The sequence below is a fragment of the Cnephaeus nilssonii genome, assembly GCF_951640355.1.
Source record: "Cnephaeus nilssonii genome assembly, chromosome: 2".
Lineage (NCBI taxonomy): Eukaryota > Metazoa > Chordata > Mammalia > Chiroptera > Vespertilionidae > Cnephaeus > Cnephaeus nilssonii.
Genome location: NC_137073.1, coordinates 41,556,553 through 41,582,843, shown reverse-complemented (window position 1 = coordinate 41,582,843; position 26,291 = coordinate 41,556,553). Strand labels below are relative to the sequence as shown.

The 26,291-nt window shown below is 45.8% G+C and overlaps 1 protein-coding gene across 8 annotated transcripts in view; it reads left to right on the top strand.

Annotated features, from left to right (window-relative positions):
* The window catches only part of CSNK1G3 (casein kinase 1 gamma 3), a 112,983-nt gene that overhangs the window by 31,819 nt on the left and 54,873 nt on the right, over positions 1–26,291 (top strand). For all 8 annotated transcript variants that reach the window (XM_079788311.1, XM_079788310.1, XM_079788313.1 and 5 more), the window contains exons 3-4: positions 16,439–16,479; positions 19,264–19,333. In XM_079788311.1, the coding sequence (XP_079644437.1) occupies positions 16,439–16,479; positions 19,264–19,333 (111 nt within the window). The remainder of the gene's footprint in view (positions 1–16,438; positions 16,480–19,263; positions 19,334–26,291) is intronic.

Genomic DNA, 26,291 nt, shown 5'->3' with positions numbered 1-26,291 from the left:
CAGTCACAAAGATGGTGGCACCCATAGCCCCAAGGTGGCGGCGCCTAGTCCTCTCAGCCCCGCTGGAGTCCCCCAGTCCCAGGGGGAGTGGCTGCTGAGAGCGGGCTGCATGAGCGGCCTGGCGGAATGCTTGCTTTGTTGCCATGGTGACGAGGCAAGTGTTCTGCATCCAGCCGCGGAGGGAGGGCCTCCCAGTCCGGCCGGGCGCAGACCGGGAGGAGCAGTCCTGCAGGGCACCTGGCAGGCCTCACAGCCCTTGGCGGGTCAAGGACGGGATGAATCATGGAGCCCCAAGTGCAGCCTCCAGTGGTGCCAGATGATCGCCTTGCCAGTGCGTTCGGAGAGCGGGGTCTACGGCACAGCCCTCCTCTGAGTCTCATGCTGTTAAAGAGGCTGGAGGTCCAGGTGACGCAGTTCGGAAACCACGCACGCAGGGGAAAGCCTGTACTGCCCGCTGCCTCATGGTCGCCTTTTGGGGAGGACCCTACCTTTCATAGCCGCTCAGCTTCTCTTCCCACCTGGGAGGATCACAGGCCCACCTACCAGGAGTGGGAGCTCTCAGGAGCACCCAGCGTATAGAGGGCCTCTCGCTCCTGCTTTCCCCTGCCGCTGTGTGTCCATGGGAGAGGCCAGCCTCTTGGGCAGCTCTGCCTGCCCACACTGAGTGATTAAGAAGACAGCCCGGGGGCCTGCACAGCCTGTGGCTATGGCCCCCTGTGAACGACCAGCTTGCCTGACATACTGGCCAAGGATGCTGCGAGGCCAGCGGTCAAAAGGACCCACACGAAACAGCTGCGGTGAAGGAGCCAGCCTCCTGTCAGCAGGTGGCATGACAGGCGGGACGCATCCTGGAAATGTACTGCGATAGGCTTGGGAAGTTACAGTCAAGAGCCAGTCTCCTGCCAGTCATTGCTCCTGAGGTGTAGCTGCCAACTCTCTTGATTTTGTGTGTCCTTTACCCTTGGCACATGCATACATGCACATCTTGGAGATAGATATATATACATACTAGTAGCCCGTTTGCATGAAGATTCGTGCAATAGACCTTCATTCACCTGGCTGCCTGCACCAGTTTTCTGCCGGCACCAGGGACCCAGGCCTTGGCTGTGGCCACCGCCTTCTGCCTTTTTCAGGGTGGGGCCTTGGCCCCAGGCTTTCCTGGCCTTGGGCTCGCCGGCACCCAACATCCTTGCTAAGGATCGCAGGAGCCGACCCCCAGTGGTTTCCTGCGATCGGTGCAGGCTCCCCGCTGGTGCCCAAGGCCCGGAAAGCCTCGGCCCCTGGGACCCCCGGGAGGGGCGGGAGGGGCCGGGCCACGCCCCCCCAGGTGGCCGATCGTCCCCGGACCCCCGGGAGGGGCGGGAGGGGCGGGAGGGGCAGGGCCACGCCCTCCCAGGTGAACGATCAACCCCGGGACCCCCGGGAGGGGCGGGAGGGGCGGGAGGGGCCCGGACACGCCCCCCTAGGTGGCCAATCCCCCAGGCACCCCCGGGAGCGGCGGCATGGGCCCGGCCACACCCCCCCGGGGTGCCGATCGCCCCAGGCACCCCCGGGAGCGGCTGAATGGGCCCGGCCACGCCCCCCCGGGGTGCCGATCGCCCCAGGCACCCCGGGGAGTGGCGGCATGGGCCCGGCCACGCCCCCCGGGGTGCCAATCGCCCCAGGCACCCCGGGGAGTGGCGGCATGGGCCCGGCCACGCCCCCCGGGGTGCCGATGGCCCCAGGCACCCCCGGGAGCAGCGGCATGGGTCCGGCCACGCCCCCCCGGGGTGCCGATGGGCCTGGCCACGCCCCCCCGGGGTGCCGATGGGCCCGGCCACGCCCCCCCGGGGTGCCGATGGGCCCGGCCACGCCCCCCCGGGGTGCCGATGGGCCCGGCCACGCCCCCCCGGGGTGCCGATCGCCCCAGGCACCCCCGGGAGCGCTGGCATGGGCCCGGCCACTTGGCACTGCCATATTGAACTTCTCAACGGCGGATATGCCACCCGGAGTCCCGCCCCCAGCCTCCTGCTGGCCCAATCGTGTGCATAGCGGAGGTGCAGTCAATTTGCATGTTTCTCTATTATAAGGTAAGATATGACACACACATCCTACCTTTTCCCACATACGCTGCTCAGACACCTACAGGGAATCACCAGGCATTATTCCATAGGTTCCAGGTAGTTGGCATTTCCTACTGAATGGAGTTGGGAGTGGAATTTATGATGTAACTAAACCAATTGCATGCGATGGCAGTGTCTGGCGGCCTGGCTGACTTGGCAGTGGCATAAGCTGGGCGCGGAATGCTTGCGTCGTCGCCCCGGCGGCGAGACAAGCGTTCCGCGCCTGGCCACAGAGGGCCTCTGGCTGGGGAGGGCAGTTGGAGGCCATGAGGCTGGCCGGGGAGGGCAGTTGGGGGCCATGAGGCCGGCCGGGGAGGGCAGTTGGGGGCCATGAGGCTGGCAGGGGAGGCCAATTGGGGGCCATGAGGCTGGCAGGGGAGGACAGCTGGGGGCCATGAGGCTGGCAGGGAAGGGCATTTTGGGGTGATCAGGCCAGTGGGGGGCAGTTGAGGGTGAGCAGACCGGCAGGGGTTGGGGAGCAGTTGGGGGTGAGCAGGCCAGCAGGCAGAGTGGTTAGGGGCGATTGGGTGGGCAGGCAGGCAGGTGAGTGGTTAGGAGCCAGCGGCCCCGGATTGTAAGAGGGATGTCTGACTGCTGGTTTAGGCCCGATCCCACAGGGACATCCCCCGAGGGATCCCAGATTGGAGAGGGTGCAGGCTGGGCTGAGGGACACCCCTTCTCCCCCCCCCCCTCCCCCCCGGTGCACAAATTTCATGCACTGGGCCATTCTTATAATCAAGCATGTTTGAGAAACATTGGTACATTTAAATTTCCTACCTACATTTAAGGAAATTGAAAGTCAGGGAAGGTTACCTGCCAGATGTAACACAGCGATTTAATGACAAACTCAGGACCAAAACCTAGGTTTTTAACTCATATTGGAGATGTGGCTGTGTTTACTGAACAAGAGAAACAAGAAGGAGGGCAACATGGTTATATGAGCGTCAGTATTGAGGTCCCTTGATGGCTCTGGTCAATGGACCACAAATAGTGGAAATTTTAGGAAAAACAACAACAACAACAACAAAAACTTGTTCATAAATATTTTTAGATCCAAACCTACTTGTTAGAAATAAGTTCAGTTGTGTGTTTCTCAACTACTTTTCCTTTTCATCTTGTAAAATACCCTAATTCATACTTACTTTTTCATTTTATTAGTGTGTTATGTTGTTAATGTACTTTAAATCTTAAATTAGGCAAGCTAGTAAAAGGTAATGATATACTTTGTACATAGCTGTAATATGATGTGACTGGTGGACGCTTGCATTTTAGTAGGTGACATTTTTTATTAAAGGATATTGAATTAGATATTTTGAAGTTCTTAAACTGTTTCTGACTTTGGACTTAGAAAAATCAGTTTATTTACTTGTCTACCTTTGAGCATCATCATCCATCCATTCAAAATTCATTGCATGTTTATCATGTATGAGACATGATAAGGCACCGATAATACACTGGAAAAATATAAAAATTGTCGCTGCCATTATGGAACACATAAGTTATATAACCATTTGGGGCCTCAAATTCCTTAACTTTGAAATGCGATTATTTCCACTTTCTAGGTTATTGTGAAGATGAAATTTAGATGACAATATGAAGGGACCAGCACTTTGTCTGCATATTTTAGGAAAGCAGTGATTCTGCTCCTTTAAAAGGCGATATCAAGATATTTGTTCTTTTAAAAAATTAAAATTATTGCATTATATATATATATATATATATATATATATATATATATATATTTAAATTTATATAAATTAGCTATACAGATGTATGTTGTTATATATATACTAGAGGCCTGGTGCATGAAATTCATGCATGGGGCGGGGGTGTGTCCCTCAGCCCAGCCTGCACCCTCTCCAATCTGGGACCCCTTGAGGGATGTCCGACTGCCCGGTGGGATCGGGCCTAAATGGGCAGTCGGCCATCCCTCTCACAATCCAGAACTGCTGGCTCCCAACCGCTCTCCTGCCTGCCTGCCTGATTGCCCCTAACCGCTTCTGCTTGCCAGCCTGATCACCCCATAACCACTCCCCTGTCAGCTTGATTGACTCCTGACTGCTCCCCTGCTGGCCCGATTGCCCCTAACAGCCCTCCCTTGCCAGCCCGGTCACCCCTAACTGCCCTCCCCTGCAGGCCTGGTCCCCCCCAACTGCCCTCCCCTGCTGGCCTGGTCCTCCCCAACTGCTCTCCCCTGCAGGCCTGGTCCCCCCCAACTGCCCTCCCCTGCTGGCCTGATCACCTACAACTGCACTTCCCTGCTGGCCATCTTGTGTCCAAAGGGGGTGGCAATTTTGTGTGTTGGAGTGATAGTTAATTTGCATATTACCTCTATTATATAGGGTTTATATTATATCTAATGTGTACATGACTATAATGCTATAGTACTTTGGCCATTTTTATTCAAAACTGGTTTCATAGAATTCATTTCAAAATACATGTATATACATATCTGCAGTATGTATATATGTGTATGTATATGTGTGTGTGTATACATATACACAAAAAATATCTAGTGAACCATTTTAACCAGGGCGATATGAGAAACTATATGTGCCATATACTGAATCTATATTTGCTATAAAATGAAAAAGTTGTTAAATACCCAGTTCTTTTGCAGTCTGTAAGCAGGCATAGGAATAAGATGATTTATTAATCCATCCATCCATCCATCCATCCATCCATTCATCTATTTTCTACTTATCTATTTTTCTATCTGTATTCTTTCTGTGGATGTTTATTGAACATTTGTATATGTTTATTTAAATATATTATCTATCTTTATATGTACCTGTGTTTTATGTATATTTATAATACACAGTTGACCCTTGAACAACTATTAAATAAAGGTACATTTTATTCCATTTTTGAAGGCCCCAAATGAGTTCTCGGTACAGGAAAAGTTATTATAAGTATACTTCTTTCTATAACTGGATAAACATGCTAATGTTAAAAGCTAGTTTAGATTTGTTTTGTTAATTTTCACCCAAGGATATTTTTCTATTGATTTTTCTTTAAAGGTGGTGGGGGCGGGGGGGGGGGGGGGAGGAGAGAGACAGAGAGAAAAATATCAATGGGAGAGAAATAAATTGATTGGTTGTCTGGGGATTTGAATCTGCAAGCCAGGTACATGCCCTTGATTGGAATTGAACCCACGACCCTTTGGTGAGCTGGCTGATGTTCTGACCACTGAGAAGCACTGGCCGGGGCTGGTTTATAAAGTGCTTTTTTGAAAACCACATTAGTTTTTTCCATAATTGTGGTGGATTAAGTGGAAGCTACACTGACACTCTCCCAGGACCAAACTGGAATTAAAATATAGAAAAACCATCTGGAAAATCAACTGAAGACTAGTTGGAGAGAACCCTTATAACTAAGGAAAAAAAGTGGAGACCACATAGAGACTGGTAGGAAGTGCAGAGGCTTGAGTGGGCTGATCAGGCTCTCACAGACAACAGCTGAAGTTCTGGAAGGATATCTCAGCTGTGGGGGTTCACACTGAGAACTCTTGGGTCTAAACCCCAAGCTGGGCCCCCCAACCCAGAGCACCAGAACTGAGAAAGGTGCCCACATAACATCTGGTTGTGAAAAGCAGTGGAATTGCTGTCTGTCAGAAAGACAGCTGGAAATGCAGGCACCCTCTTAAAGGGCCATGCACAAAATTTTGTGTGCAGCCACTCACCTTGGGCTCCAGCAGAAGGAGGACACAGTGAAGTAGAGCTGTGTGAGGGGATCCAGGGTTGGGGGCTCTGGGATAAGAGCTCAGAAGGCAGCCCAGCCACCTGGTTTTCTGTACTGAGTCATCCCCCCATACTGTGGAGGATACCTTTCTCAGCCAGACCTTTACCATCCAGGCAGCTTTTGCCCGAGGTGGGCGTGGGAGGGGGGAAACTGTTGTAAACCCTCTTGCTCCACCCTTTGGAGTTGAGGCTCATTAAGAGACTGGGAATAACTATCAGCCTGCAGGCAGAGGCAGAACTCCGGATGCTTTGAGTCTTTGCCTGATTGGCTTCAGGACCCAGAGCTAAGAAAAGCAGACCTTGTTGCATAACTCATGGACACAGATAATAGTGTGGTGAAGGCCTGGGGTGGAGGGTGGGTGCCAGCTATAAGTTTTCCTGGGGAAAAAAGGGAGACATCTATAATACTATCTTCTATATATATAAAAGCCTAAGTGACCGACCGATTGAACGACTGGTTGACCGGTCACTATGATGTGCAGTGACCACCAGTGGCCAAACGCTCAATGCAGGAGCTGCCGAGCTGCAGTGACTTGGCAGCTGTGGTTCTCGGGTGATGCACCCAGAACTAGAGAGGAGGGAGCCCGATTCTGGGGTGTGTCACCTGAGAACCGCCCTCTAGCAATCTGGGACCCCTCGGGGAATGTCGGAGAGCTGGTTTTGGCCTGATCCCTGCAGGCCAGGCCGAGGGACCCCACGGGTGCATGAATCTGTGCACCGGGCCTCTAGTCAACAATAAAGATAAATTAAAAAAAATAAAAACCACATTAATAGAGACATTTCAAACATTTGATTACTGGCACTAAAACTTGTGTGATTAGTATTGGGTAAAAAAGAGTATAAGGTATACATATTTTAGGTTAGTGGCTTTCAACAAAGGTGCTATTAGCATTTGGGGCTGGACAGTTTTTTTTTGAGGACTGTTCCACACACTGCCTGGTGTTCAAACTGTTGGGCACTAACTAGGAGTTGCACTTGCACAACCCCAAATACACCAAGAAGAGACAGTATTACTCACTGTTGAAACTACTCTTCTTGGTAATTATTTAAAAAAATATGGCTGAACATTAAAAAAATTGGCCTTGACATTTTAAAATAAAACCAGGTAAACATTTTAAAGAATACTGTAAAAATTAATTTTAGATAAATGTTTTTACAGTAATTTTTATCTATTTTTTATTATAAAATGATGAATTAATATTTTTTATTTATTTTTTATTTGTATGTATTGGTGGTAAGGCTTGCATTCTATGTAGATGTATTTCTATTTTAGGCAGTCAACTAAAACCCCTAGAAGTGTTTTTAACAGGCATTGAATGAGACAAAATATAGCTAGCCAAAATATAGTGTTGTATTGTACATATATTTGTTATTTTTGGTATATATTTTATATATTCTGTATACATTTTATACATTCTGTATATGATTTAAGATGTTTTGACATCTTGCCAGACATTTCTGGCTGGGGAGAGCTTGCTTTTCCTGGGGCTAGCCAATTTTCAGTTGGGAGCAAGTTTTTGATCTGCAAACTAAACAGTCCAGAGCCATACCTCCTCTATTTGGCTTATACACTCCAGGAAGCAATCTTCTTTATCATTCCTTGGCCAGGTACAAGACAACTGGAGACCATCTATATAGCCCAGAGGCCACCGGAATTTTTTGGCAAGACAATTATTTAAATTAGCCAATTCTAAACTATTTATCCTGCCCTGCCTTGCCTTTCCCTTGGAAACAAAAGGCCTAAGCTCTCTCCCTGCTCCTGTCTTTTTCCTCCTGACCAAAACATAATGCCTTCCATAACCCTTATACTAGGACCCTTGAGCATAATAAACTTTATTTTTCTGAGCCTCTTCTTTGTCCTCTCTTGTGGCTACACCTGACTAACCATCACATAAAAGAACACAGCACGTGGATGTTATATATATTGGTTTATGAATTACCATATCTAAAATAAGATAACTTTTGACATAATTAAGTATGCCACAGTTTTCATAACTTATTTGTTTCTTCTCATTTCTATACTAGAGGCCTGGTGCACCGATTTGTGCACTGGTGGGGTCCCTCGGCCTGGCCTGTGGTGATGGGGCTGAAACTGGCTCTTTGACATCCCCTGAGGAATCCCAGATTGCGAGAGGATGGTTCTTGGGTGACGCACCCCAGAATTGGGATCCCTCCTCTCTGGTTCTGGGTGCGTCACCCGAGAACTACAGCTGCCAAGTCACCGCAGCTCGGCAGCTCCTGCGTTGATCATCTGCCCCCTGGTGGTCATTGCGCGTCATAGCTGATGTTCGGACAGTTGCTTAGGCTTTTATATATATAGACTAGAAGCCCGGTGCATGAAATTTGTGCACGGAGGGGGGGGGTTGTCCCTCAGCCCAGCCTGTACCCTCTCCAATCTGGGACCCTTGGAGGGATGTCCGACTGCCCGTTTAAATGGGCAGTCGGAATGTGGGATCGGGCCTAAACGGGCAGTCGGACATCCCTCTCACAATCCAGAACTGCTGGCTCCCAACTGCTTGCCTGCCTGCCTTCCTGATTGCCCCTAACCGCTTCTGCCTGCCAGCCTGATCATCCCCTAACCACTCTGCTGCCAGCCTATTTGCCCCCAACTTCCCTCCTCTGCTGGCCTGGTCACCCCTAACTGCCCTCTCCTGCAGGGTTGATCACCTCCAACTGCACTCCCTTGCAGGCCTGGTCCTTCTCAACTGCCCTCCCTTGCAGGCTGGGTGCCTCTCAACTGCCCTCTCCTGCTGGCCATCTTGTGTCCACATGGGGGCAGGATCTTTGACCACATGGGGTAGCTATATTGTGTGTTGCAGTGATGATCAATCTGCATATTACTCTTTTATTAGATAGGATAGAGGCCTGGTACAGGGGTGGGGGCCAGCTGGTTTGCCATGAAGGGTGTCCCAGATAAGGGTGGGGGTTCCCTTGGGGCGTGGGGCGGCCTGAGTGAGGGGCCTGTGGTGGTTTGCAGGCCGGCCACGCCCCCTGGCAACCCAAGGCCCTGGTATCTGGAATTTATTTTCCTTCTACAATTGAAACTTTGTAGCCTGGAGCGGAGCCAAGCCTGGGGCTCCCTCTGCGGCGGCAGCCATTTCTGTTGGGGTTATAATTGAAACTTTGTTGCCTTAAGCGGGTTGGCCCGGCCAGGGTGTGCGGAAAGCTTTGCTTCCCCTGTTGCCGGTGGCAACCCTGGCCTGCTCTCTCAAGCTCCATTCTGACGCCATTTCTGTTTGAATTTGTTTACCTTCTGTTATTGAAACTTTGTAGCTTGAGTGGAGGCTTAGGCCTGCAACGGCTGGCGGAAAGCTTGTTTCCCTCTGTTGCCTGGGAAACCTTGCTCTCTGTGGCTGTAGCCATCTTGGATGGGTTAATTTGTATACTCGCTCTGATTGGATGGTGGGTGTGGCTTGTGGGCGTGTCGGAGGTATGGTCAATTTGCATATTTGTCTATTATTAGGTAGGATAACTCATAACTCTTATTGTATTGTTCATATTTAAGAATTGTTGAAAATTCTGCAAGCCTTATCTATCTATCTATCTATCTATCTATCTATCTATCTATCTATCCATCCATACTAGAAGCCCGATGCATGAAGATTTGTGCAAGAATAGGCCTTCCTTTTCCTGGTTGCTGGCACGCCATGGACTCACTCAGGCAGCCTGTGCAGTGGCAGTGGTAGCAGCGAGGGCAAGCCCTGCGTGCTCTGGTGCCGCTTCCTCCTCGCCCTCCTTCTCCAGAGAGTTCCTCTGTGCAGGGCTGGTGCTCCCGGGGAGGCGTGGAGGAGAAGAGGTGGGGGGAGCGAGGCAGGTGGGGAGGACTGGAGAGGTTGGGTGCGCTAGTGCGTTTTACTCTTCCATTGTGAAAGTGGGATGCAACTGGCCCCCTTCCTCATCCTCTTCCTCCTCCACCCTCCGCCCGCCCTCCTTCCATGCCCATCGCCCCTCCGCTCTTGATTTGGCGAGATAGGGAGGAGGGAGATTTGATAATTTGGGTTACTGTGTAGGTGGCCTCTTTTATCTATTCAAAACAAAGCTGAGCCACCTGCCACTGCCACCACGGCTGCCACCATCGCCCCTTGGCTGGCGCGGGGCTCCCGGGTCGTGCTAACTGTGCACCGAGCAAGCTCCCGTGCACGTCCGCGCCCATGGGGCTGCTCCAACTCTAGGGTTTTGTTTAACAGAACAGCAGGGCAGGGGTGGAGTAGAGGGAGATGCCAGACACCGGGAGCTACGACCTCAGGCACCAGAGGGTTTCCTCTGAGGCTGGGGGCTGGGCCACAGGGAGGCTGCAAGGACAGTTGACAGGTGTGGAGTGCGGCAGGGAGGCCCTCAGGGGGCTCACTGCCCAGAGGCCCAGAGCGGCTGGAGGGCAGAGCTGCCACCATCTTTTTCACGTAATTTGCATACTCCTGATTGGCTGTGGGCGTTGCAAAGTGATGGTCAATTTACATGTTTCTCTTTTATTAGTGTGTGTGTGTGTGTGTGTGTGTGTGTGTGTGTGTATAAGCCTAAGTGACCCTTCGACTGTTCGACCATTAGCTATGACATGCACTGACCATCGGGGGCAGATGCTCAATGCACAGGCATGGAAACAAGGAACAGACTAATGAATCTCAGAGGGAAGGGGAGAGGGGGGAGGGCGGGAAGTGATTAATCAAAAATCTTATATGCACCAGTGAGGTCCCTCATTCTGGCCTGCAGGGATTGGGCGGAATCCGTGCACTGGGCCTCCGACATCCCCTGAGGGGTCCCAGATTGTGAGAGGGCGCAGGCCAGGCCGAGGGACCCTACCTGTGCACGAATCCATGCACTGGTCCTCTAGTATTATACCTCCTATCTAATAAAAGAGTAATATGCAAATTGACCATACCTCCACTACACCAACAGCCACGCCCACCAGCCAATCAGGAGCGGGTAAGCAAATTAACCCAACCAAGATGGCTGCAGCCACAGAGAGAGCAGGAGGCTTGGGTTTCCTCGGCAATGGAGGAAGTCAAGCTTTCCGCCTGCCCTGTCGGGCCCAGGCCTCTGCTCAAGGCTACAAAGTTTCAATTATAGAAGATAAATAAATCCCAGATACCAGGGCCTCTGCTTGGGTCGCGGGGGGGCTTGGCTGGCCTGCAAACCACCACAGGCCCCTCGCCCAGGCTACCCCATGCCCCAATGGAACCCCACCCTGATCCGGGGCACTCTTCAAGGCAAACCAGCCGGCCCCCACCCATGTACCAGGCCTCTATCCTATCTAATAAAAGAATAATATGCAAATTGACCATCGCTCCAACACACAAGATGGCTGCCCCCATGTGGTCAAAGATGACTGCCCCCATGGGGACACAAGATGGCCAGCAGGGGAGGGCGGTTGGGAGGGACCAGGTCTGTAAGGGAGGGCAGTTGTGGGCGATCAGGCCAGCAGGGGAGGGCAGTTGGGAGGGACCAGGTCTGCAAGGGAGGGCAGTTGTGGGTGATCAAGCCTGCAGGGAGGGCAGTTGGGGATGACCAGGCCGGCAGAGGAGGGAAGTTGGGGGCAACTGGGCCTGCAGGGAAGGGCAGTTGGGGGGGACCCAGGCCTGCATGGGAGAGCAGTTGGGGGGGTCCAGGCCTGCAGGAGAGGGCAGTTAGGGGTGATCAGGCCTGCAGGGGAGGGCAGTTAGGGGCAAACAGGCTGGTAGGGGTGCAGTTAGGCATCAATCAGGCTGGCAGGGGAGGGGTAGGGGGTGATCAGGCTGGCAGGCAGAAGCGGTTAGGGGCAATCAGGAAGGCAGGCAGGTGAGCAGTTGGGAGCCAGCAGTCCTGGATTGTGAGAGGGATGTCCGACTGCCCGTTTAGGCCGATCCTGCCTTATTTATCTTCTAAACGGGCAGTCGGACATCCCTCGAGGGGTCCCAGATTGGAGAGGGTGCAGGCTGGGCTGAGGGACACCCCCCCGCCCCCCGTGCACGAATTTCGTGCAACGGGCCTCTAGTATCAAACATGCAGATTCATCATTTTTATGTTTATTCATTTTTCTACTGTTCCTAACTGGAGTGTATTATAAAACTTATCTGAAAAATCTATATATATAAAGAGCCAGGGTCCGTAATGACAAAGGCCTGACCAAACACCGGAAGTCAGTGCTGGATTGTCGTGGCGACCCAGCACTGACTGCAGCCGGTGTTGGCGCAGCGACCCAGCACTGACTGCCGAGGGGGCTGCGGATCAGGCCCAGAGAGAGGCCTGCAGAGAGAGAGGCAGGGTCTGATCCCCAGCCTCAGTGGCAGCTGTTGATCAGCCATTACCTCTTTCTCTCTCCGCTTCACCAGCAGCCATGCCTCTGTTTCTCTCTGGTCCTCCTCGGGGGCTGCTGATCAGCCCCGCCTCTTTGATCAGGCACAGAGATAGGCCCAGAGATCCTGACTGGTCTAGAAACCGATCAATCAGAACCAAATCTGGGTGAACTCTGAGGAGCCAATGGCTGCCTAGGAGGCGGAGCTTTTGATGCTGACTAGCATAGAAACCGACTAATCAGAACCAAATCTGGGTGAAGTGCCAGGTGCCAATGGCTGCCTAGGTGGCGGAGCTTTTGATGCTGACTGGTAGTATATTGCATATGGCTGGCTATCAGTTCAGATTAGGGATTATGTATCTTTGTCTGCTGAGACAAAGGCTTCCCCGCATTTAAGCAATCCTATCCTATATAATCTATCTATACTACTGAAAGGGTAATATGCTAATTAGACCGACTTGACCAGCCATCTTCTGGACGTCTGACTTCCTTCCAGACAAAGTCATTGTGGTGTGGGCCGAGGCAGAGGCAGTTAGGGACAATCAGGCCTGCAGGGGAGGGCACTTGGGCGTGAGATCAGGCCAGCAGGGGAGGGCAGTTGGTGGCGAGATCAGGCCAGCAGGGGAGGGCAGTTGGGGGCGAGATCTGGCCGGCAGGGGAGGGCAGTTAGGGGCGATGAGGCTGGCAGAGGCAGTTAAGGGCAATCAGGCCGGTAGGGGAGGGCAGTTGGGGGCAACCAGGCCTGCAGGGGAGGGCACTTGGGGGCGAAATCAGGCCGGCAGGGGAGGGCAGATAAGGGTGATCAGACAGGCAGAGGCATTTGGGGGCGAGATCAGGCCGGCAGGGGAGGGCAGTTGGGGGCAAGATCAGGCTGGCAGGGTAGGGCAGTTAGTGGCAATCAGGCAGGCAGGCAGGTGAGTGTTTAGAAGCCATCAGTCCCAGATTGCAAGAGGGATGTCCGACTGCTGGTTTAGGCCCGATCCCTAAACCGGCGGTCGGACATCCCCCAAGGGGTCCCTGATTGGAGAGGGTTCAGGCTGGGCTGAGGGAACCCCCCCTCATGTATGAATTTGGTGCACCAGGCCTCTAGTGTACTTATAAGGAATAGACTGTGAATCTATAGCAAAATGGTGTTAAGCAAAATAGTTTGTTTTTCTTTCACATAACACAAACCATAGGGAGAGCACCCAGGTGTGTCTGGGTACCTCTGCCTCAATATATGGCTTCAGTATGTGTGGAATTGTGATTGCTCCAGTTGTTGCCACCTCCCAACCAGCACGAAGAAGAAAAAGGGCCAGGAGAGCACACATTTATTCTTGGGAGTGGGGAGTGATAAACCTCATATTCAGAACTTTATCACTTGGCCCCTCAAGGTGAAAGGCTGAAAATGTAGTCTCTAGCTGGACAACCATTTTAAAATGAGGGCATTCTATTATAGAAGAGGGCACATGGATATTGGTGGGTAACTAGTAGTTTCTGTTATAAACATATGCATTGTTTTTGTAGAACACAGTTCTTTATAATTACCATTTATATACCATAAAATTGGTAACAGCAGCTTTTCAAGTTTAATATGGCACAAAGTTCTGTTGGGAATATCTCCTAAGATTGGATTAAAACCAGTTAGCTGGAACCAATCTGTTACTTGGAGCCTTCTCTTAAGTGTGTTCCCTCTCCATGTACACACTTCTCTCTTATTCATACTGTACACACAAACACACAGTTTGTGCATCATTTGTTTGTTAATGCATATAACAAATATTGATTAAAAGCTAACTATGTGAGACCTATGTCTATGCTAGGTGACAAAAATGCATTGGTAGTATTGTTTAATTATTGACTATGTAAATGCAACAAAAACTGCTTCTAGAGTATTTGGTAAAGTTAAGTTCTATGGAATCTGTATTTAATCTGACTATCCTATGAATATTTACTTTCCATGTACATGTGAATAAATATATACAAAATAGTTTTGAAAAGATTATAATGTTCTGAGAAAATACAAATTCCATCTTTGAACTTAAAATAGAATTGTTCCTTTGATAGACATCAGTTCCTCAAGATTAAGTTAGTGTACCATTAAATTATTCACTGGACACTTACTCTAGGGGAAGCCTACAAGTGTATACATAATATATTCTTCAAAATGTATATGAAGTCACAGATTATAAATGCTAAACAAATGGACTAAAAACATGTTTTCTAATATATGTTTTAAATACTTATGGGCTCAATAAGTATCTGAATACAGCTTAATGTTTTCCACTTTTGGTATTCCTATTAAGTTCCATCTTTCTGCAAACTGTAGTGGGTTTATATTATTTAGTATTAGTATGAATGCTTTTTATGATTTATTTTTATAAAATAGGTATAAAAACTCAGAAAAGCATTATACTATTTGTATGAACAAATACCACTGTACAATAGCAGCAGGATATCTGAGACTGAAATTTTGCTCAGAAGTTTTACTGCCATTTGTCAGCTGCTTTATAAAAAGAAGTTAGGTGTGTTAATGCTGGAAAATCACGTGTGAAAGTTGATGCTTGTTTGTTCTTTGTTCTGTAGCCAATGTGACCAGGGCTATTTACTGTAACAGTTGTGAAAACAAAACAAAACACTGTCCTTTTAAAATAATATAATAAGAAAAATAACAGTTTTCTTGCCATAAATTTAATACATGCTTATTGAAAAAAATACTAGAAATTCAGAAATCACATATTCTATTTCTTATTCTTTACTATACTTGCAAAGAAACATTAATTTATATATCAAATTGTCTTCATGTACTTACTGCTTTTAAAATTCTCCATAGTATTTTACTTGGGCTACGGATGCCTACCCATTGGGCCTTTTTAGATTATTTTCAATCCACCATTGCAAAGATTATTATAATTTATTTGAATTCTTTACATAATAATAATATTAAATCTTTATTCTGGCTTGTTACTTATCTGTTCTTTGTATATGGTAGATTTTTTTTCAACATTCAGAAATGTAAAATATTTTATGTAATCAAATCTGTATAAAAATCTTCTGACCTTTTACTTTTTTCCATTTTTTAGTACTTTGAAAACTTCCATATATTGGGCTAATAAACATTATTTTAGATATGTGCACCCCTGTGTTCATTGCAGCATTATTTACAATAGCCAAGATATGTAAACAACCTCAGTGTCCATTGATAGAAGAATGGATAAAGAAGATATGGAACATATATACTATGGATTATTACTCAGCCATAAAAAAGAATGCAATTTTGCCATTTGCAATGACATGGATGGACCAAGCATTATGCTAAGTGAAAATAAGTCAAATTAAGACAAATACCATATGATTTCAGTTATATGTGGGAACTGAAAAACAAAATAAATAAACAAAACAGAAACAAACTCATAGATACAGAGAACAAATTGATGGTTGCCAGATTAGGGAGCTGGGTGATGGGTGAAAAAGGTGAAGGGATTAGGAAGTACAAATTGGCAGTTATAAAAATAGTAAGGGGATAAATGTACAGCATAGGGAATATAGTTAATAATATAATACCTATGTATGGTCTCAGATGGGTACTAGACTTAGGGAGGGATCACTTCCTAAGGTATATAAGTGTATAATCACTATGTTGTACAACTGAAACAAATATGATATTGTATGTCAACTGTAATTGAAAAATAAATTTAAAAAATAAAAAATATTTTTTCTTGTTTTGTGCCTTATATCTAACTCTTAAAATATTGGAATTTAATTTGGTTATACAGTAAGGTGCTAATAACTTTTTTCACTCAAAGTAGCTAGCTAATTTATTAGAGCTAATTATTGGATAATACTTTTTTGTATTCTATTTTTAATATATTACAGATTTTTTCCAGGTATTTATTGTATTTACTTGGATTACATATGAACCCCAATAAGATTACATTAGATAATAATGGATTTAAAATGCGGTGGTGATTAGGAGAGGAATTTTGTATTCCTGTTTTTATATAAGAGTTCTGGTTTTGCAATATAGTTTAGCATGCATTTGACTATTGATTACATTATGAGTTGTGTACAATATTACAACAAAATAAGATTCTTTTCATCTTTGTAAGTGGGCTGAAGTACTTATTAGTATCACTTTCTACTCTGAATTCAAGTGAAATAGTAAATATGTCATTGAGTTGTAGTATTTCCTCATCACTGAGGTTTTTCCTAAGTAGTTGGAAGAAACCTGTGCTTCCTCTAAATATATTTGTGCTTTTCCCCCCCCACCCAGAGTACAGTTTTACATAATATATCTTTTAAGAATTAATTACTGGTAGAATTTGACATTTTTTTCCTTCTTTTTTAAGGGAAAAATTTATATACAAATGAATATGTGGCAATTAAACTGGTAAGTTCATGTGTCGTATTTTTCCTTAATTCCTATTTCTTTAATGATTAACTTATATTTTAGTTACTTTTTTATTTTCATATTTATAACTTGAGTGTTTTAAGTATATGGCAATGTATAGGATGTCTCTATCTTTCTGTGCCATGGAAACTCAATCCCTCTACTTAGGTAGGTAGCATCATAAAATTGAATTTTTGAATTTCGGCACTATTTTTCACTTAAGGAAGCTGGCATATTGACATTTTTAATTAGATCAAAATTAGAAAGCAAGATTTCTCTTTCTGATTTAAGTATTTGAACAAAAGTTTCCTTAATATTTAGGATTATAATCTTTGAAAGTATTTCCAGGTAGCTTTCAAAGTCTCTTCTTCAACTGATATTTTATATATGGTAAAGCTGGCTATTGCCTGACTTTCTGGGATTCAGAAATTCTTGATGTGGGTGGAGAACAGCAAGGAAAGCAAACTCCCATGGAACTATTCTGAATTCCTAAATGTGCCCGGTATGACAGCTTAAGGCATCTCTGTTTTTGGAAGAGTTGGGATCTGGGAGTTTTTATAAGACATAACTTTCTTTGGCACAGCTTTTCTATCTGGTTTGCCAGCCAGGTTTCCATGCTTGGGTTTTTCCAGTCTGACTGCCATTCTCAATCTAGTGCTTGCCAATATAACCACTGTATTAAGGTAATGTAAGATGATGATTAGAGAAGAGGTAAGTGGGGGAAAATAGAAAATCTTTTGGGATGAGCTAGAAAACTGTACTTAAAGTATGTTTGTGAGTATAGGCCAAGTTTCACTGCAACAAATGTTTATTTTCACTGGGAAATAAGATGTACGGTAGGGTTGTGGTGTCTCTTAAGACTGGCTGACTGGCTTGTGGGTTTGGACTGGCATTTACCTGGAGGGGTTCACCTTGGTTTTAAGGTCTAGTCCTTGGCTTTATGTCGGAAAATCTGGTTAGGTCATCTCTTTACCATCGTCACTGTTAATCAGAGGTAGATTTAATAAATTCATGCAATCAATCAAGCTCAGAAATATTTAAGAAGAGTTTATTTCTAATTTTATAATGAAGTATTTTACTGTTACAGGTTCAGAATGCCCAAATCAGTATAAGTAATGTTTTCTTTCTATAGGCTGATCTGCATAGAAAGCCAAGTTAAAATGACAAGCTTCCCTCCTGATCATGAAATCTGTACAGGAGGAGTTAGTGTGTATGAATCACAATGGGGAGATTCAGGATGCAGGGACTGAGCAGTGTTTGAACTGGCATTGCCAACTTTTGTTTCTTTGGGATTCTTTCTTTTTCCATGTTCTATTTCAGTGGTCTAGGGTGTAGATATTGTATGGTGTTGGGAATGGGGGTGGCACACAAGAATAGAAGTGTAGTAACACCCATATGCTGTGTTATTGATGCAGCAGCCTGTAGTGAGCAGGTCCACTCAAGGGAGCTTGTGAATGATATTAAGGGAAATAAACCACTGTGTCAAAACAGGAGCCACTGCACTAGGCTGATGTTTCCTTGTCTGTTTTAGTCATAAGTGGTATCCGTTAGGTCCTGTTATTTCAGATTTGGAACCTTTTTACCCTCTTGACACCATTGATGCATTAGTAAACATTTATTATGTCATCTTTTGTCCTTCTTACATATACACACATATGTCATCTTTTTAGTTCATCTTCATGCTATGTTACTATCCCCTTAATTATTTTTCTTATTTTTTTCTTTTACATTCTTCCCCTGTTTACCTTTTTAAGCATAGTGATCAGAATGCAACATATAATAATTTTGGTTATGCAGTGTTCTTTTGAGGAACTGGGAATGTTTTTGTAGCTGTGTCTGGTGTTCTGAGGTTGAGGTATAGTATGGAGACATGTTCGCCTCAAATTCAAAAGTATATTGACAGGACAGAAATTTTTTTAAATCTCTTTTTAAAAAATATTTCAAGAAAAATTTTTAATGTTACATGCAATAAACATTAATATTTCAAGAAAAAAGATTTTAAATATAATATTACCAAAACTGTATTAACATAGTATAATATCACAAAAGTTGTAGGAGGTATTATAGGAAGTATTAAAAATCTGCAAATACCACATCATAGTTTGGTATTTAGTTTACTAAACACATGTAAAACATATACCGTGTAATATCTTTAATATTAATACAATAACAGACAAAACTAACCCAAAGGTGATAGACGTCAAAAAGTGATTACTCTGAGGGAAGGATAATAAAATGTTCTAAAGATTTTTTGAGGTTATAGTTTCTGGGGTATATGCAGTTAACAAAGCTCATGGACCTAATGCTTATGAACTGTGTGTTTTGTGTAAGCTTTATCCCAAGTAAAAAATTTAAAAAATAAATTGTTGTTACTGTAAAAAATTTATCTTCATATTTCTTCTTTCCTACTTTTCTATGATTTCACTTTAACCTAGAACTTTTACATAAGAAATACACAGTTCAAGATGAATTCCTAGAAACAAAAGAAATAGAGTAAGGGTCACCATTCCCCCAGTCATGAATGTTTGGTGTATACTTTCCTTCAGGGTCAAAGAGTCAAACATAAATTTCCCTAATGATTGATCTAATAGCCATGTAATCTTATGTACGTTTTTGACATTAATTTATTTTACATTGAAATATATGTACAGTTAATCTAACCTTAGAGAGACAAAGATGCCTAATAAAATATAAATTATCTAAGAGTTGACACCAAGATTTGTAACATTTGGAATTGGGGCCTAATGATCTTTTAATAACTTGTGTGTTTTTTTTTTAAATTAGGAACCCATGAAATCCAGAGCACCACAGCTACATTTGGAATATAGATTCTATAAGCAGTTAGGATCTGGAGGTAAAATTTTATATTTTAAAATTTGTAATAAAATGGATTGTCATGATAACTCTTTGGTTTCAAAGAATAGTATTTAAATTGAGTTAAAGTGAATCACTTCTTAAGCCATTACTTACCGGACATTTTCTTGCTGTAGTCTTAATGTTCACTTCCTTATTTTAAACTAGAGGCCCGATGCATGAAATTCATGCACTGGTAGGGTCCCTAGGCCTGGCTGATGATCAGGGCCAATCTGTGGGGTGACCGGTGGAGTGATCAGGGGGTGGGAGGCCTGCTGGCACCTGCCTTGGCTGGCCTGGGGCCTGCGGGATGGGAGCAGCTCCTGCGTTGTGTGTCTGCCCGCTGGTGGTCAGTATGCGTCATAGCGACCGGTTGTTCCACTGGTCGTTCTGCTGTTTGGTTGATTTGCATATTGGGCTTTTATTATATAGGATAGGACATTTTTGGAGCTTTTTATGTTGGTACTAATATGAATAGAGATCATTGTGAAAAAATTTAATTTGAGAATATAAGATGAATATAGCTTCTATATTATTACACTTTAGTAATATGTAGTTATTGAAATGACTTATGACATTGTTGGTATGCTGAAAAGTAGCCCATAAAAGATATTTATATCATAATCCCTAGAATTTATAAATGATACCTAGATCAAAGTCTCTGCAGATATTATTAAGTTAATGATTTTGAGATAAGGAGATTATTCTGGATTATCGAGTAGCCCCTAAATGTAATCACAAATGTCCTTGTAAAAGAGAGGCAGAGGGACATTTTACATTTACAGAAGAGGAGAAGGCAAAGTGATACAGAGGCAGTCATAGGAGTGAGATAGCCCTAAGCCAAGGAATGCTGGCAACCACTAGTAGCTTCATCTAGATTATCTATTAGAACCTCCAGAGGGAGTGTGACTCTGCCCACACCTTGATTCAACCTAGTGAAACTGATTTCAGATTTATGGCCTCTAGAATTGTAGAAAATAAGTTGTTGTGGGTTTTATTATTTTTTTTGAGCTACAACTATGTGGTAATTACAGTGTGGTAGGAAATTAATAAAGGTATATTTTATATAAACTCTAAATCTAAGTGATAATGGATGTGCTGTTGGAAAAAACTAATGAGAAAATTTCCTATTGTATGTTGTATTTCTTTTATGTTAAACTTCTCACAGCACTACATTTTCTCTTCACTAACTGTAATGACTTTATATGTACAGGTTCTTATTAGGTAGGGATATTTTGTTTCCTGAGATTTGAAAAAATGGAATTTTTTTCATGTCTTTGTAAGTGCATGTTTACATTCTAGTTGGTAGAGCTGTTCATGTCTTAATACAGTGGTCGGCAAACTCATTAGTCAACAGAGCCAAATATCAACAGTACAACGATTGAAATTTCTTTTGAGAGCCAAATTTTTTAAACTTAAACTTCTTCTAATGCCACTTCTTCAAAATAGACTCGCCCAGGTATTTTGTGGAAGAGCCACACTCAAGGGGCCAAAGAGCCGCATGTGGCTTGCGAGCCACAGTTTGCCGACCACGGTCTTAATACATTACCAATTTTTTTCTAAGAGCATATTTTCCAAATGAGTGGTCAGTGTGGGGCCAATAAATGGACATTTTGTGTATTAATGTTACTATTATTATTATTATTATAAGCTTATAATGCTGATAGGCATCCAGGAGTTATTAAAATTATCACTGACAGCTCTAAGTGGTTTGGCTCAGTGGATAGAGCGTCGGCCTGCGGACTGAAGGGTCCTAGGTTTGATTCCGGTCAAGGGCATGTACCCTGGTTGCGGGCACATCCCCAGTAGGGGATGTGCAGGAGGCAGCTGATCAATGTTTCTCTCTCATCGATGTTTCTAACTCTCTCTCCCTCTCCCTTCCTCTCTGTAAAAAATCAATAAAATATATTTAAAAAAATTATCGCCGACAACAGCAATATAAAGTATAGGGGGATAAAACTAATTGTATGTGAAGCCATGAATATTAGGACTAGCAAGTGACAGAAAGCCCTAAGATGCTAAGTGGAAAAAAAAAGTTTATTGGCTCATGCACAAATAATTTGGAGTACCTATGTATAAGACATTGTATGCAGGACTTCAAATGCTGTGTCACGGGGCTCCTTAAGTTTGTCTCTGTGCTCTGCTATGTGTATGTGTGTGTAAGCTTCATTCTTTGATTAGTCCTTCTTATGAGAGATGACAGAGGTGGTTACCAATAGCTTAGCAATTATAAAAACACCTCTTTCTTAAAAAAACCAGCAAAAGTTCTGGAACTGAATCTTACCATCTTATTTTGTGCCCCATGCCTTTCCTTGATTTAATCACTCTGAATTTGATTGCCAGATTTAGATCCTGTGCTTATCCCAAGAACTATCTGAAACTCAGGCACTGTGAATGGGGAGAGGTAGTTGCCCAATGAGAAACTGAGGTGTTATCAGAAGAAGGAAGATTGGATGCTGGGAGATAATGACAATAGTTCTATCTACTTAAGTAGCAAAACTACTGTAGAAAAATTGCAATGAATACTTTAATTGGATAAGAATGAATAAGTCAATTTAGAGTTTATGGAGTCATTGAATTGAATTCCAAAAGTGCACTCACTTTTATTATCATTTTCTTTGCCATTTTTAACTTTAAAAATTATTAAAAATAAATCTTTTACTGCTTGAATGCCATAAGGCTTCAGTACTGCACAACTCCAGGGACCACCACTTACAGGGTACTCTATATGTACAAGGGTACAAGGGTGCTCCCCTGTGCTCCATGGGATAGCATTTATGTAGATTGGATATGAATGGTATTGCCCAAAAGTGTGCATTGTGATGACTCTGAAACACTGACAAATGTAAATATTGTCAAATATTTCATATGAATCATGTGAATTTTGGTTACTTGTTAGTGTTGTTATCAATAATTAATTTAAAAATATATATATTTTATTGATTTTTTTACAGAGAGGAAGGGAGAGGGAGAGAGAGTTAGAAACATCGATGAGAGAGAAACATCAGTCAGCTGCCTCCTGCATACCCCCCACTGGTGATGTGCCCACAACCAAGGTACATGCCCTTGACTGGAATCAAACCTGGGACCCCTCAGTCCGCAGGCCGACGCTCTATCCACTGAGCCAAACCAGTCAGGGCTCCATAATTAATTTTTGAAACATTTTTTAGTATCCATGTGAACTTTGAGGAAAGATTGCTGACTTTAAAATAATTTGATTTTGGAATTGATATTTGAAAGGATTATATTTTCAGACTGCTTTTAGTCATAAATGGGCCACTAAGACAATTTAACCTATAATTCACTTATTGTATTTTAGGTATCAATTTAAATAGCAACTGAATCAATATCCAGAATATATAAAGAATTCCTAAAATTTAACAGTAAAAATACAAATAGTTCAATTAAAAAATGGGCAAAGGAACTTGCATAGACATTTTTCCAAGGAAGATATACAAATGGTCAATAAGCACAGAAAAAGGTGCTCATTATCACTAATCATTAGGGAAATGTAAATAAAAACCACAAAAACAATACCACTTCACAGTAATGAAAATCTCTATTATCAAACAAAAAACAAACCAGAAACCAGTTAATAGGTGTTGGTGTGAATGTGCAAAAATTGGGATTTTTGTGCATTCCTGGTGGGAATATAAAATGGCACAGCTGCTCTGAAAAGCATTGTGACTGTTCCTCAAAAATTTAAACATAGAATTATTATTTAATCCAGCAGTTTCACTTCTGGTCATACACACATGTACAAGCAGGTATTTGTACATCTATTCATAGCTGCATTATTTGCAATAGCCAAAAGGTCAAAACCAACCAGTGTCTATTGATGGCTGAATGAATAAACAAAATGTAGTACATACACAATTTAATATTATTCAGCCTTAAAAAGGAAGGAAATTTTTACACATAGTATATGATATATGTGAACCTTGAGGACATTATGCTAAATGAAATAAGCTAATCGCAAAAGGACAAATGGAATCACCCTGTGATGCCACTTATTTCAGGAACCCAAAATAGATTTATAGTGATAGAAAGCAGGACGGTGTTTGCCATGGGTTAAGGGGAGAGGTGAATGGGAAATATTGTTTAACTAGAGGCCCAGTGCACAAATTTCTTGCATGGGTGGGGTCCATAGCAGCTGCCGGCTGCCGGCTGCCGGCTGCCGGCTGCTGGCTGTCGGCTGTGGCCTCCCTTCCCCTGCTGCCAGCTGCCGGCCAGGGCATTCCTTCATTCCGTGCTGCCCCCTGGTGGTCAGCACACATCATAGCGATTGATCGAACTCCCGGTTGGTTGAGGGGACACTTTGCATATTAGGCTTTTATATATAGACTAGAGGCCCAGTGTACGAATTCGTGCACCTTGAACTGTGGGCTGCGAGGCTGCGGAAGGCACAGGGGTGGGCCTTGGCCCATCCTCCATGCCCCTGCCCTGCCCCTCCCTCCCTGGCCCTGGTCCCCTGTCTTCCGGCAGCCCAACTCCCACTGGTGCCGACCCCAATCGCACCCACTGACGGCAGGCGCGGAGCGATTGAGGCTGACGCCACTGTCAGCGGGTAGGAGCGGCGGCTGCTGCCCCAATCACCCCTCAGGAGCAGGGGAAGGTGGAAAAGCTCTCAAGGGCAATCAGGGCCAGCAGCTACCATTGGCTCCAGCTGATGGTGCTGAGTGATCTGGACCAGCACCAGGCACCGGCAGCGGGTGCGAGCGGTGGCTCTGGCACCAGCTGCGGGTGCAAGCAGGGCCGGCACCAGCAGCAGGTGTGAGCACCGGGCAGGACCGCAGCGCACGGGGGCAAAGAATTTTAAGTAACCACCAGAGGCTCACCCTGATGACAGCGACCGGCACCCCGCCTTGGTCTGGTGCCCCCACTCACCTGCTCCACCATCCCGCTGTGTCCAACGCCCGCCATGTTCCACACATGCCCCCTGATGTTCAGTGCACGTCATAGAGCCTGGTTGTTCAGTTGTTCTACTGTTTGGTCTATTTGCATATTAGCGTTTTATTATATAGGACTAGGGGCCCAGTGCACAGATTCGTGCACCTTGAAAGGAACTGTGGGCCGTGAGGCTGAGGTGGGCACAGGGGCGGGTCTCAGCCCATCCTCCGTACCCTCACCCGGCCCCTCCCGCCACAGTCCCCAGTCCCTTGGCTGCTGGCAGCCCTGCTCCCACAGCTGCTGTTCCCACAGCCGCCTCTCCCATGCGCTGATGGCACCGGCCCTGCTCGCACCTTCTGATGGCGCAGAGCGATTGGGGCTGGCGCCAGCAGTGGGTCGAGTGGCGGCTGCTGCCCTGATTGCCTGTCAGGAGCAGGGGGAAGGTGGAGAAGCCCTCAGGGGCGATTGGTCCGGCAGCTGCCGCTCGAACCCACTGATGGCACCAAGTGATCGGGACCGGCGCTGGGTGCCAGCAGAGGGCTTCAAGAGGCGGCTCTGGTGCTGGCAGCGGGTGCGAGCGAGGCTATTGTCAGCAGCACATGTGAGAGGCGGCTGCCAGCCCCAATCACCCCTCAGGAGCAGGGGGAGGTAGAGAAGCCCTCGGGGCGATCGGGGCTGGCAGCCGCCGTTTGCACCTGCTGATGGCGACGAGCGATCGGAGCCAGTGCTGGGCGCCAGCAGCGGGTGTGAGTGGGGCTGGCGCTGGCAGCAGGTGCGAGCACCCTGCGGGACTGCAGCGCGTGGGAGCAAGGAATTTTCAATAACCACCAGAGGCTTGCCCTGATGACAGCTACCTGCGTACCGCCTTGGTCTGGTGCCCCCGCTCACCTGCTCCACCATTCCTCCATGGCTGATGCTTGCCATGTTCCGTGTTCTGCCGCCTGCTGACAATGCCCACCATGTTCCACACACGCCCCTGGTGGTCAGCACATGTCATAGTGATCGGTTGTTTGGTTGTTCCCTCTTCGGTCTATTTGCATATTAGGGTTTTATATATATAGATTAGAGGCCCGGTGCATGACATTTATGGGTGTGGTTTCTAGGCCTGGCTAGTGATCAAAGTGTGAGTGTCTGGTGTGGTAGGGCAGGTCCCAGCTGACCTCTGGGCCCTGGGCTGCTGCACCTGAGTCCCTGAGCCCCCAAGCGCCCCCCTCTGTCTGAGTCACAGCACCCGAGTCCCCACGTGAAGATGTGGTGAGCATGGCCGGATGCCGTGGGCCGGGGTGCAGTGTGGGCCTCCAGGCCACCCTGCGGTGCCACACGAAAGCCGGGCAGGTAGCGTGCACTCTCCCTGCCGGTCTCGCAGACCAGCTCCTGCACGAACCCACGGGGAGCCCGACCGGCCCCTGCGGTCTCGGCAGCTGCGGCCCAGCTCACCCGGAAGACGCCGCATGGGTATAGTTCAGGCTCCTCACGGGTGCCCGGCATCTGAGCGCACGAGGCTTCCCTGGCGTGCAAGCCCTGGGGGAGGTTAGTAGGGGGAGTGAGAGCGAGCTTGGCGGACACCCTGCATTCTCACCGCACCTCCATCCTCATCACCCCCGCCCCCAGGTAGCCAGCGAGAGGTTGCAGCATGTCGCTGACACCCGCCATGTTCTGCACCACCCCCTGGTGGTCAGTGCACATCATAGCAAGCGGTCAAACTCCTGGTTGAACGACTGCCTGAGGGGACAATTTGCATATTAGGCTTTTATTATAAAGGATGGGATGGGTAATGGTGGTGGTTGCACAACAGTATGAATATACTTAATGTCACTGAACTGTAGACTTAAAAATGGTTAAAATGATAATTTTGTATAATGTATATTTTACCACAATGAAACATAAATTAAAGAGATTTATTTTCAATTATTTATGAGATATTTTTGAAAAAATATACAATTTATCTAGTTCTGCCTGTGTGGGATTTTTGATCCTCTTATAAAGTCCACATGTCTCTCTCTTTCTTTAACTTCCCTGACAATATCTTTCTTACTTTGTTCACTAAAACTGTTATATACATACAGTAG